This window comes from Zootoca vivipara, chromosome 17 (assembly GCF_963506605.1).
Source record: "Zootoca vivipara chromosome 17, rZooViv1.1, whole genome shotgun sequence".
Lineage (NCBI taxonomy): Eukaryota > Metazoa > Chordata > Lepidosauria > Squamata > Lacertidae > Zootoca > Zootoca vivipara.
The window spans coordinates 30,705,380-30,719,349 of record NC_083292.1 but is presented as its reverse complement, the minus strand read 5'-3'; the positions used below and the strand labels follow the sequence as shown (position 1 = coordinate 30,719,349).

At 45.0% G+C, this 13,970-nt stretch overlaps 1 protein-coding gene across 3 annotated transcripts in view; it reads left to right on the top strand.

Moving 5' to 3' along the window:
- Positions 1–3,427: 3,427 nt before the first annotated feature.
- Positions 3,428–13,970, top strand: part of MACROD1 (mono-ADP ribosylhydrolase 1) — a 340,694-nt gene continuing 330,151 nt past the window's right edge. For 2 of the 3 annotated variants that reach the window (XM_035097652.2, XM_035097653.2), the window contains exons 1-3: positions 3,429–3,870; positions 9,023–9,124; positions 10,388–10,507. In XM_035097652.2, coding sequence (XP_034953543.2) covers positions 3,624–3,870; positions 9,023–9,124; positions 10,388–10,507 — 469 coding nt within the window. In that variant the 5' untranslated portion in view covers positions 3,429–3,623. Of the gene's footprint in view, positions 3,871–9,022; positions 9,125–10,387; positions 10,508–13,970 lie in introns of all 3 variants that reach the window. The other variant, XM_035097654.2, reaches the window with a different exon arrangement.

The window sequence follows — 13,970 nt, the reverse complement described above, 5'->3', positions numbered from 1 at the left end:
TTTGGACTGCTTGGGTGAAAGGCAGGGAGCCCAGCAGTAGCCAGAGCCAGAGCTAGAGCCAATGACAGCTGGAGCCAACTAATTCTGGTTTGTTCCCACCCTCCTCCCCATTGAATTCTACAAGGCATGGGTCCGAGCAGTTTTGCCCTTGCTCTGCACCTTCCCCTAGGAAAGTCCACTCTTTAGCACTAAATCAGAACAAGCAGCAATCCACAGAAAACCCAATTGCTGTTTGTTCCGATTCAGTGCTAAAGATCAGGTTTTCCAGGGTAAAAGTGGTGAGGGAAATGGGGGTGTGGATAAGACCTAAGCAGAAGAGAGTATCCCGTATCCGCCGGGAAAACCCCTTTTTTCTTACCGTTTCCCGGCGGTCTCCCGTTTAGCGGAAAATCCCGGTATTTTCCCTTAAATCGGGATACTTGGCAGCTATGACTGTGGAGGAGAATGCAATTGTTACCCGGCCATTTTTCTGGTGCCGCTTGCCCTTCTATGGGCACCAGAAAATGGCGGCGCCAGCGCCGGAAGTCGCTTCCGCGCATGACCGGAAGTTGCGTGACGCGACTTCCGGTGGCACTTTGCCCTTCTATGGGCATCAGAAAATGGCGGCGCCAGCCCCGGAAGTCGCCCTACGTGTTTCCGGTCATGCGCGGAAGCGACTTCCGGCGCTGGCGCCGCCATTTTCTGGTGCCCATAGAAGGGCGAAGCGCCACCAGAAGTTGCGTCACGCAACTTCCGGTCATGCGCGCGCTGCCGATCCCGGATATTTACGACCCGGACTTGGCAGGTATGGCTGGCAGACAGTGCCACCCCCTGGCCTGTTTGTCTGAGGTTGGTAGGGCAGTGTCCAATTTGCCCTAATTGACCGGCTGCCACTGATATTAAAATCTCTTGATTTTACAATAGCACAGTATGCCTGACTTGATAATCCTGGGGTACAATATAAATTAAAAAACGAGTCTGTTTTGTCCACATTGTAGTTGCTAGTGCTCTGGGCTGCAGAGGGAAAGCAAAAAGATTACCGGTAGTTTCTCAGCTATAATTAGAAGCTTGGCTTCTGACTTCGCCTGGTGGTGCCTTGGCAACCCACCTAAAATTAGCCTGGCAGCCACTCATGCCAAGTGGCAAAGAAAGGGGGGGAAATGGGCCCATCATGGGAAAGTTAGATTGTGCCTCTTTCTCCCCTTCTAATGTTATTTTGGGACTGAACCTTTGAGGCTGGACAGTGCACCTGTTTAACCACTATGTGGTGTTCCTTTTCACAGCCTTGACACGGCAACTGTTCACTGATATAATGACCAGCTGACAAATCATTGAACTGCACTCTCATTTCCATTTTCCCCTACTTTTGATCTTATGTTGCCTAAGGTGACATCCGCACCGTAAGTTTAAAGCACATGGCTTCCTCCAAACCATGGGAACTGCAATTTACTCCCTCAGAGAGTTGTGGTTCCCAGCACCCTTAACAAATGACAGTTCCCAGGATTCTTTGGGGGAATCTCTGTGTTTTAAGCAAATGGTGTGAAGGTGACTTAAGGCTCTTCATTTATTTTCAAGCTGGACTTCATTCAGACAGCTCTTCAAATACAGGCAGCTCCCACTTACACATGATTGACCTGCATGCAAACACGTATACGTGAGGTGCTGGGAAATAAATAAATAAATTCAATTCAAACCTGTAAATGGGAAGAGAGAGCCTAGGGTTGCCAGACTCAATAGAGGACAGGACTTCTGTGCCTTTAATTGCCCTGCTCTCTTTTGAGTCTGGAAACCTTAAAGAGAAACCAGCAGACCCTTTGCTTGGAAATTAAACAAAGGGTCTGCTGGTTTCTCTTTAAGGTTTCCAGACTCAAAAGAGAGCAAGGCAATTAAAGGCACAGAAGTCCTGTCCTCTATTGAATCTGGCAACCCTAAGAAAGCCGGAAAGTCCTCATGGCTCATGAGGAGACCATCCCTAGAGCCTGAAGAGAACGCCAGTGAGCCAAAAGTCCAGAAACAAAGCTTTGAAAAATGAACTTATGGGCTCCAAAACAGCAAATGGGAGCTCTCACTGCTGCTGTTGGGCGGGAAGCTGAATTGCAGTGTTCTAAGCCGTTTCTGGTGATTTGGAGGCAAAAGGTACTGTATAAAACAGGCATCCCCAAACTTCGGCCCTCCAGATGTTTTGAACTACAATTCCCATCTTCCCCGACCACTGGTCCTGTTAGCTAGGGATCGTGGGAGTTGTAGGCCAAAACATCTGGAGGGCCGCAGTTTGGTGCTATACTCCTATTGATGCAGCCCAGAAATGCATTGGCTTTTTTAGCTGCTACATCATACTGTTGACTCATGTCAAGTTTGTGGTCTACCAAGACTCCTAGATCCTTTTCACATGTACTGCTCTCAATACAGGTGTCATCCATCCTGTATTTGTGCCTTTCATCCCCCCCAAGTGTAGTACTTTACATTTCTCCCTGTTAAAATTCATCTTGTTTGCTTTGGCCCAGTTCTCTAGCATCCTGTTCTCACAGCAGCCAAGCACTGAAGTAATATATACCATATATACACATCACCACCAAAAGCAATTGGTTGCCAGTTTGTTTCCAGACCCAATTCAAGGCACTCACATCAGCATTTAAAGCCCTAAATAACTTAGGACCAAAATATCTGAAAGAACACCTCCTCCCGTATAGAACATATCAGGAGTTAAGATCAAGGGGTGTGTGTGTGCTCTTTGTTGTTCCAGTCCTCAGAAACTTGGGGTCACGGTGTCAGCCTGGGAGAGGGCATTCTCTGGGGCAGCTCCTAGGTTGTGGGATTTCCTCCCCACAGAGGTGCATCTTCTAGCACATTAACTATGTCATTTTAATTATATGCGGAAGAGAAGTTTTTAATGTTTGATGTTTTGCTGTGTTTTTTATATTCTGTTGGAAGTCTCCCCAAGTCACTGAGGCAACCCAGTCAGATGGGCGGGGTACAAGTAATAAATAATAATAATAATCAGCCTGTGTACAGTATATTGTACAGTATTTTAGGACCCACCCTAATTTTGCAACTGTATTTTTAAAAATCGGTTTTTAGTATTATATATTTAAAACCTGCCCTGGGACCTGATGATGAAGAGTGGGTAAAAATTGTAACAACAAGAAGGATTCCCTTAGATCATTACAGTCCAGAGTCTAAAATGTGCACCACTGTTGAGATAATATATTCTCGGCAAAATAAACACATTTCTGAAGATATCAACAATCGCTTACTCTTCTTTCCTCATCAGTGAAACTATTCTGAGCTGATACTCTTAGCCTTGGTGATTTTGTTTTTCACTGTGAAGGCTCGCCGCTGCGGTGCAGTTGCAGAAACACCTCGGGGAAGGAGCCTTTGAGGAACTACATTGCCCAGAAGCCCTTGCGCCCGAGGAGGGCGGGGCCAGAGGGCGATAGGCTTGAAAGTAAAAGGCCTGCCTCCATGTGTGCTGCTGGGGTAGCAGTAGCTGCAGCTGGAGCGAGCAATCTGATTCCACTCTGCCACCTAAATACCAGGTGTTATAAATAAGGGAGAAGAATTTCTCTCGCCTGCTGAGTGACCAACCAGGGCAGCAGGCTGAGAGCCCAGTGAACCCCCCCCCTTCCAACCCTTTTCTTGAAGCCATGCCAGGCCTTTTCATGTTCCTGGGAAACAAGAACTTTCTTGGAGCCTTTGGGAGGTTGTGGAGGGTCTGGGGCAGCTGCCCTATAGCGCTGCACAGTAGTAGAAGGAAAGGCACGTGGAGTGGAGGCAAGGTGCCAGAGCACTGGGTGTTTGCAAGGGGCATCCGGAGCTGCTTGGCTGCTCCCCCATTAGCCATGGCAGCCAAAGTGGATTTGACCACCTCCACTGACTGGAAGGAGGCTAAATGTAAGTGATGTGGGGGCTAAAGTGTGTTGTGTATATGCGTGTGTGTGTTTCTGTGGCGTCCTGGGGCTCTGGAGCAAGCCTCCTGCGGTGTTGGGCCCCTTGTTGCCTGCTGGCAGTCCCCGGCACAGTTGTCGTCTCCTGGGCTACTTGATAATATATTCTCCCTGGGCACATGAGCCTCATGTGATTGTTGAAATCCACAATGTCCCTTATTTCTAATGGCACTTCAGCTCTGGCTCTGAGTATTTCAGTACTGCGATCGGACAAAATTTTGAGGACGGTCAGCCCGTAGTTACTGAACCAAGAACTCTTCTTGTGTCTGTGTGCTCTGTAAACCATGGGTATTTATCTCACCTGTTGAGCTTGCTCTGTTTGGGAGTGGGAAAAGGCTTTTTTGCAGTGCATCATGGGAAATATAAATGGTCTCCTAGGAGACTGGCTATGGTAGCTGCCATATGTTTCCCAGAGGCCTAGAGAAAGGGGGGACCCCCCGCTTTTGATAAGAAGCTATGGTTATTGTGATACCAAACAGGTGCTGGGATGCAGCTGGATATGTTTTGGAATGGTCCCCTAAATAAGCTTGCCAACTTAAAAAGAAAGAGAGAAAACTTTGGCCTACAATAACAGCTTGACTGCTAAGAACTGATGGATGCTTATCCATGCCTGGATAAGTGGTAGGGCAAGCTTTGCCGTTAAATTTCTACATGTCATCCTGCTTTTTAAAAGCACAGGAGCAGAGCTAACAGTGAAAGGTGGCAACCATGCCAATGACCAGGACTGCCTCCCAAGCCTTCCTGTTTCTGTCAGTCAAAAAGGATTTGTTGATCTATATGTGCCCCAAACGCACCTTTAGAGCAGGGAATTGTTTTGTTTTTGTTTCCAAACTGCCAAAACTTTTTTTTGGAAGGGGGAGCCTGAGAATACTTTCTATACGAATTGTCTGTGGAGGCACCTGCATATCAAGCTGGAGCCTGCTATGGGCCACCTCGCTTGGGAGAAAGGAAGGGAATAAGAGAGGAAAGCTTTTCTAGGAAGAAGAAGTGAATGTAAAACGGCTGGGAAGGAGGGATGAAAGAAACTGGTAGTTTCGAGGAGGGGTGGGTGGGATAAAGTACAAGTTGAGTGTCAAAGAAAAATGGGAGAAGACATTACAGGAGATGGGTACAAATGCTTAAAGAGGCACACGAGTAGAAAGGCAAAAATATGTTTAAAAAGGCCTTCTCCACTTAGAGCCTCTGGATCAGCAAATTCTGCCTTAACATTGGGAAGGCTGAGTTGCAATACCACCCGAGCTATGCTCAACTTGAGGAAAGCTGAGTTAAAGAACTCCTTGCCACAAGGAAAGCGCTGTGGCAAATAATTTTATCAGTTTCCAAATATGAGTTACATACTGGCAGAATGTAATGTAAGTAATTGCCAACTGATTATGCCAAACGTTTCCTCCACCTGCAATTATTTTGTGACTGGGGCTGCGTACAAGCTATGCTTTTAAACCACATTCAAAGAACATTTCCCCCCCTCCAAAGAGTTCTGGGCACTGTAATATGTTAGAGACTGCTGGGATTGGAATTGCAACTCTGCGAGGGGTGAACTTCAATGCCTGGAATCCTTTGAGGGGGAAATGTGCTTCGAATGTGCTTTTGTGACTGGGTGCTCCTCAGTAATTTTCAAGCGATCTCAAGTGGGCCCTGGCAGTTGAAAGTAGCCGCTGATGTAGAGGTTTTGGGAATATGTTCCAAGGGCTTCTCAACCCTTCATTTGCATAGGCACAATTTAGGCATATTTGGCTTAGCTGTTGCCCTAGCATAAGTGGAAAACATGCTTTGTAACAGGGATGTGAGGAATTTGTGGCTCTCCCAAGGTTGTTGGAACTCCAGCTCCCATCCAGCCCTAGACAGGATAGCCATTGGTCGGGGATGATGGGATTTGTAGTCTAACTATATCTGGAGGCCCCATCCCTTCTCTAGAAGCATGCCTAGCGTTACGCTTTTCAGGCTTTAGGCCATGAATGTTGTACCGAGGAACACAGCACCCAATATGCTCATGATGAACCGTATGTTTCCCAACAATATGGTTTGAAAGCCACTACCGTATATTGGTTGGATTTGCAAATCTCTGCAGAGGGGTGTTGAAGTTCCTAAGGGGTTGAGCATAAGTAATCTTCCTGGAGGCTGATGAAGCTGTGATAGAGTTGCCAAACTCTACTATTATTATTATTATTATTATTATTATTATTATTATTATTATTATTAAAAAACAAACCCTGCCACCTCATCTTAATTAAAAGAAAAACTAATACAGTAAATGTCAAGGACAAAGTGTGTCTAGGACTGTACTGTTAAGCACCTGTCAGAGGCAGTGTGTTTCTGAAGGCCAGTTGCTGTGATCCCCCCCCCCCGTTTTCCCCTCTCTCTCTTTTAAAAATTCATTTTATAATATACATAAAGCAGAGCTATAATGCATATAACAAAAGGCAAAAGTTAAGAGATGAAAAGCGACACTATAAAGTAGGCATGTAGAATGAGTAGTTATTCATGAGTTAAAATAACGAAGTGCAATTAAAGACTATCTATATTATCAGATCATCAACTATAGTTCCAGATTTGCCAGGCTTATGATGAGGAGTGTCTTTTAAATGGTGGTTCCACTGTATATGCCACAGAGGGATGCAAAATCATACAAAAAGTGTCTGGGGGTTCTAGGCCTTGTCAAAATCCAAAATTATTTGTGATCCCCACCACCCATTATAGCTATATTCTAGAGTGAGCAATACTAAGCGTTCAGTGTAAGATTTTGGGCTGTTTTCCACTAAATTGCAATTGCTGTTCATGCTACAAATATAACATATAAGACCAATTATTCTGACAATATATTTACAGTGGTATCATCAAGAATATTCAGGAACATTTATTTTGTACAACACACAATAGTTTCTTTCGTAATATTTATCATTTCTGCCAAAATTAAATTCCAAAAATCTTGCACCAATTGACCCCACCATAAATGAGGATATGTGCCAACTTTATTGCAACCCCTAGGTAATATAGAAGAAAACATTTTTGATATTTGCAAAGGATCTTTCCTGTTTAAATATTTCTTCTTTCTTAGAAGAGTTTCAATTGTAAAAATGAGGTGATAAAGAGAAAAAAGAAAGAGAAAAAAGTGCAAAAAATACAATAAAAATAAAATTATAATGTGATACAATCTTATAGAAAGTAGGGAATCATATTGAAAGCCTTGACAATGCATTTTCCACTTTGCCATGGTTTGTCTATTATTTTATTCCCCGCCTCCTTTTTCTGTTAGCAGGATGCGATTCTAGCAGGGCTGAAACAATTTGAATTGGTTGGCAACCATATTTCAGAGGCCTTGCTGGTTTCCATATGGTTTTTACGTGACATAACAATTTAAAATTGTTGGCCCTGTAAAACTCCCCAAGTTCCATGTGAATAATAGAAAAGGCTCTTTGATCACTCTGAAAACTGTGGGTTAAACCATTGTGCCGCTTGGGCTTGCCACTCGAAAGGTTGGTGGTTCGAATCCCCACAACGGGGTGAGCTCCCTTTGCTCAGTCCCTGCTCCTGCAAACCTAACAGTTTGAAAGCATGAAGTACAAGTAGAAAAATAGGTACCACTCCGGGGGGAAGGTAAACAGGGTTTCCATGCGCTGCTCTGGTTTTGCCAGAAGCGGCTTAGTCATGTTGGCCACATGACCCGGAAAGCTGGCTACGGACAAACGCCAGCTCCCTCGGCCTGTAAAGTGAGATGAGCCCCGCAACCCCAGAGTCGTTTGCGACTGGACTTAATTGTCAGGGGTCCCTTTACCCTTTACCTTTAACAACTCTCAGCACCCTTAACAAACAATAGCTCCCAGAATTATCTGGGGGAAGCCATGATTCTTTAAAATTGTATAGTGTTTTCAACATATGGTGCGAATATGATATAAGACCCATTCAAACCACATCAAAATGGCTGTTGACAAAATGGCAATATGTCGACAAGTGGTGGTGAGAGGTGGCATTCATTTGAGCGCAAGAGAACTGGAGTGGCTGCCATTTTGTTTTTCCTCAGAAAGCCCTTTCCTGAGGTCCTTTTTGAATTTTTGGGAAATTCAAAATGGCCGCCTCCATATAAGATAGTAGCCGCCTTCATTACTTGCTGTGGGTTGCTATAGTAGTGGAATGCAGTTCAGTATTTTAAGGGGGGAAAGAATCCCAGCAGCAATCCATTTCATTTGACGTTTATACCTCTTCAAAGAAAGTTGGACTGTGGTGGGGGAGGGGATTTAATGACTTTTCACATTTCTTCACAGTAATATTTTAGAAATGTTTGGATTTCTCCTCAAATTATTTGGGTCAGTTTTTCCAAGGGATTTTTTTGGCGGATGTGTGTGTGGAATAACGCTCAGGCATAGGCAAACTTGGCCCTCCAGATGTTTTGGGACTACAACTCCCATCATCCCTAGCTAACAGGACCAGTGGTTAGGGATGATGGGAATTGTAGTCTCAAAACATCTGGAGGGCTGAGTTTGCCTATGCCTGCCTTGGCTGCATACACACAATACATTTAAAGCACATTTCCTCACTCACAAAGAATTGTGGAAACTATAGTTTGCCCCTCACAGAGCTACAGTTTCAGCACCCTCAACAAGCTACACTTCTCATGATTCCTTGGTGCGAAAATGTGCTTTAAATGTATGGTGTGTGTGCAATTATGTTTATTCTTTGCACTTGACTTAGGGCTCAGTTATACAGTTGCAAATAAAATGTTTTAATATACAATGTGACTCTAGAATGGTTTTTATATGTGTGTAGTTTCCACCATGGGACCCAGGTGGCACTGTGGGTTAAATCACTGATGAGCGCGCAACCCCAGAGTCGGTCACGACTGGACCTAATGGTCAGGGGTCCCTTTACCTTTACCTTAGTTTCCACCATAAAGCAGACTTTCTGAAAGGGTTTTGCAATCATTCTGGAGAATGAAAGTTTCCATCGAGCATCCATGAGGCAAAAATATAATGGTTGCATCACTGCTCTGAAAGTCCTTCTCCCAGAATTTTTGCAAGTCCTTTCCCCTCAGACTTTGTGCCAATATTTGTCTTTATCCTACTAACCCGTCTTTATTTCTCCCGCTCCTTTTATTTGCTGTTCAGCATTTCTGAAAGGCTTGAATAACAAGCAGAGGCGAGAGCATTATTTCACCAGGGATTTCATCAAACTGAAGCAAATACCAAGCTGGAAAGAAATGGCCAAAAGTGAGATTTTATTTTGTTTTAAAGCTCTTTCTTCTTAAGTATAATTGCATGGGCATGTTCTCTCTCTCTCTTTCTCTCCTCCCCAACCTCCCATGGAGAAACCTCAAGGCAAGGATAATGGACTTTGGTTGAGGAAAAGGGGTGTTGTAGAGCTGTTAACATAGAAAGCTTCCAGACACAGGTTCAGCTCCGAGGGCCTCTAGGCAGTTCCCTCACTGCGAGAAGTGAAGTTGCAGGGAACGAGGCTGGGGGCCTTCTTGGTAGTGGCCCCTGCCCTGTGGAGATAAATAACTTTTAGAAGACATCTGAAGGCATCCCTGTATCTGGAAGTTTTTAATGTTTGTTGTGATGTTATGTTTTTATATGTGTTGGAAGCTGCCCCGAGTGGCTGTGGCAATCCAGCCAGATGGGTGGGGTGTTGTTGTTGTTGTTTGTTTGTTTGTTTATTATACCATGTCAGGCTGCTGGCTCATTTAGCCCAGTGTTGTCTATGGCAGGGGTGGGGAACTGGGTCCGACTTGCAGGGCAGATCCTTTTCTTCCCCCGAAACAGGTCAGGTTTTGCAGGTGATTGGGGCTGCCTACCTGTCAATCACTTGACATCACAATGACTCATTTTTGCATGGGACTGCGCACAGAAGCCCTGATGATTAGCTAATTGCCAGTGCTTGCAATGAGCTTTTTTTTTTTGCCGGAGGGGGGGGATTCATTATTAGCTAGTGGTGCAGGCATCCCCAAACTTCGGCCCTCCAGATGTTTTGGACTACAATTCCCATCATCCCTGACCACTGGTCCTGTTAGCTAGGGATCATGGGAGTTGTAGGCCAAAACATCTGGAGGGCCGCAGTTTGGGGGTGCCTGTAGTGGTGTCTGCAAACCCACTTTGGCCCAGCCCATACCTTTTCACTTTCCACACACTTGGCATCAGGTGTTGGACAGGTGGATGTTGTGGAGAGGCCTGCAAACAGAGCATATTCTTTGCAGGGCACAAGGTCCCAGGTTCAGTACCCAGCATCTCCAGGCAGGACTGGGGAGCCTTGAGAGGTAGCCCCTTTTAGATGTTGCTGGGCTACAGCTCCCATAATCCCTGACTATTGGTCATTCTAGCTGGGGCTGATGGGAGCTGGGGGTGCCAACACCGGAGGGCACAATGTTCCCTACCTCTGTTGTAGGCCATACTGAGCTAGATGGACTAATAGTCCAATCTGACATAAAGGCAGCCTTTAAAATGTGCAATCTCTCCCCCTTGTCTTCTTGGTGCCAGGTGCCCGGGTTAAGCAGCCTGAAGAGTCTTTGTTCCCCAAGGATATCCATCTGAATGAGAAGATATCTCTCTTCCGTGGTGACATCACCAAGCTAGAGGTGGATGCAATTGTCAACGCTGGTGAGTGAGTTTGGCTCTTTTGTTGACTGTGGTTGGGATTGGTTTTGGCTTATCGGTAGCCTTTTATAACTCACATGCCAGACACTGTTTGTTGGTCTTCTGGGGTAGCCTTGCTGCTCCAAATTGTGAAAACTGAAAATGGCAGAGAAATCACACAAGCCTTGCCAGTTTTTGCAGTGCTTCTCATTCCTGCTTGGTGGTGGAATGTAAGAAATGAATGTGTAGACCAGGACGGCGGCCCTCTAGTTTTGGTGGACTGCAACTCCCATCAGCCCCAGCGACCGTGGCCAGTGGCAAGGGGGATGGGAGTTGTGTTCCAACAACATCCAAAAGGCTTCCCATTCCTGCATTCCTCGTGTGCTTCGCTGGCAATGATGCTTCCAATTGTACCATCCTCTTAATCTAAAAAATGGCCAGTCTACAATTCTTATAGCAGATTTACAGAACAGCTAATACTTAGAATCATAGAATCATAGAATCATAGAGTTGGAAGAGACCACAAGGGCCATCCAGTCCAACCCCCTGCCAAGCAGGAAACACCATCAAAGCATTCCTGACAGATGGCTGTCAAGCCTCTGCTTAAAGACCTCCAAAGAAGGAGACTCCACCACACTCCTTGGCAGCAAATTCCACTGCCGAACAGCTCTTACTGTCAGGAAGTTCTTCCTAATGTTTAGGTGGAATCTCCTTTCTTGTAGTTTGAATCCATTGCTCCGTGTCCGCTTCTCTGGAGCAGCAGAAAACAACCTTTCTCCCTCCTTTATATGACATCCTTTTATATATTTGAACATGGTTATCATATCACCCCTTAACCTTCTCTTCTCCAGGCTAAACATACCCAGCTCCCTAAGCCGTTCCTCATAAGGCATCGTTTCCAGGCCTTTGACCATTTTGGTTGCCCTCTTCTGGACACGTTCCAGCTTATCAGTATCCTTCTTGAACTGTGGTGCCCAGAACTGGACACAATACTCCAGGTGAGGTCTGACCAGAGCAGAATACAGTGGTACTATTACTTCCCTTGATCTAGATGCTATACTCCTATTGATGCAGCCCAGAATTGCATTGGCTTTTTTAGCTGCTGCATCACACTGCTGACTCATGTCAAGTTTGTGGTCAACCAAAACTCCTAGATCCTTTTCACATGTGCTGCTCTCAAGCCAGGTGTCTCCCATCCTGTATCTGTGCCTTTCATTTTTTTTGCCCAAGTGTAGTACTTTACATTTCTCCTTGTTAAAATTCATCTTGTTTGCTTTGGCCCAGTTGTCTAATCTGTTAAGGTCATTCTGAAGTGTGATCCTGTCCTCTGGGGTGTTAGCCACCCCTCCCAACTTGGTGTCATCTGCAAACTTGCTCAGGATTCCCTCAAGCCCATCATCCAAGTCATTGATAAAGATGTTGAACAAGACTGGGCCCAAGACAGAACCCTGTGGCACCCCACTAGTCACTACTCTCCAGGATGAGGAGGAGCCATTGATGAGCACCCTTTGGGTTCGGTCAGTAATCCAGCTACAAATCCACTGAATGGTAGCATTGTCTAGCCCACATTTTACCAGCTTCTTTACAAGAATATCATGGGGCACCTTGTCAAAGGCCTTGCTGAAATCAAGATAGGCTACATCCACAGCGTTCCCTTCATCTACCAGGCTTGTAATTCTGTCAAAAAATGAGATCAGATTAGTCTGACATGACTTATTTTTCAGGAACCCATGCTGACTTTTAGTGATCACAGAGTTTCTTTCTAGGTGCTCACAGACTGTTTGCTTAATGATCTGCTCTAGAATCTTTCCTGGTATTGATGTCAGGCTGACTGGGCGGTAATTGTTTGGGTCCTCTCTTTTCCCCTTTTTGAAAATAGGGACAACATTTGCCCTCCTCCAGTCTGCTGGAACTTCGCCTGTTCTCCAGGAATTTTCAAAGATTATTGCCAGTGGTTCTGAAATCACCTCTGCCAGTTCTTTTAATACTCTTGGATGTAGTTCATCTGGCCCTGGAGACTTGAATACATCTAAACTAGCCAAGTATTCTTGTACTACCTCCTTACTTATTCTGGGCTGTGTTTCCCCTGCTGAATCATCTGCTCCATATTCTTCAGGTCGGGCGTTGTTTTCTTTCTTGGAGAAGACTGAGGCAAAGAAGGCATTGAGGAGTTCTGCCCTTTCTCTGTCCCCTGTTTGCATTTCACCATCTTCTCCTCTGAGTGACCCCACTGTTTCCTTGTTTTTCCTTTTGCTACGGACATACCCATAAAAGCCCTTTTTGTTGCTTTTAACCTCTCTGGCGAGCCTGAGTTCATTCTGTGCTTTAGCTTTTCTGACTTTGTCTCTACACGTGCTGGCTATATGTTTGAATTCCTCTCTGGAGATTTCCCCCCTTTTCCATTTTTTGTACATATCCCTTTTAAATCTTAACTCAGTCAAAAGTTCTTTAGATAGCCAGCCTGGCTTCTTTAGGCACCTTCCATGTTTCCGTCTCATTGGTATTGCCTGAAGTTGTGCTTTTAATATCTCCCTTTTAACAAACTCCCAACCATCATGAACTCCCTTCCCTTTTAGTATTACTGTCCATGGGATTTCACCCAGCGTTTCCCTAAGTTTTCTGAAGTCGGCTTTCTTAAAGTCTAGAATTTGGACCTTAGTATGCTTGGTTGCTCCTTTCCGCTGGATAATAAACTCCAGAAGAGCATGGTCACTCCCACCTAATGATCCTGCCACTTCTACCCCACTAACCAAGTCATCACTATTGGTTAGGACCAGATCTAAAATGGCTGATCCTCTTGTTGCTTCTCCCACTTTCTGGACAATGAAGTTGTCTGCAAGGCCAGTGAGGAATCTGTTCGACCTTATGCTCTTGGCTGAGTTTGACATCCAACAAATATCAGGATAGTTGAAATCCCCCATTACTACTATCTCACTTCCTTTGGAATGCTTGGCCATCTGTGTGGGAATGTTCAGGAATGTGGATGAGGAGATATTGTTTAATATATCCTATCCCCGCTTGCGCTAGCAAGCACAAAACTTTAGCAGAGTAAAACATTCCCCTTTTGCAAAATACACAGCAGAAGAACGTTTGCGCAGGCTTGATTTAAGCCACTAAAATAAAGTGTATTTTCCTGGTATTTCCCCTTTTTCCCTCTTAAAAGAAAAGACACAACACAATGCTCTTAAAAGTATAAAAGATGTTTACTTACAAGCATCTCGAGGTACAGCAGACTCAAGAGGTAGACTTGCTTAGTTAAAAGGTAATATATACATTGTGAAGTTCACTTATAAGAAGTGAGACTCCATCTCATCTCTCTCTCTAGGCTGGAGGCCTTGAGGGAGAGACTCACTAAGATGTGTGTAGTCCAAGAGGTCTGGTCCAAGAGAGGGAAAATGGCTGTTTCCTTCAGGATTTATCTGCCACTTCCTCAACTCATTTGCATGTGAAGGAAGAGGAAACTACGCTTAGTCATATCCTCCTCCTC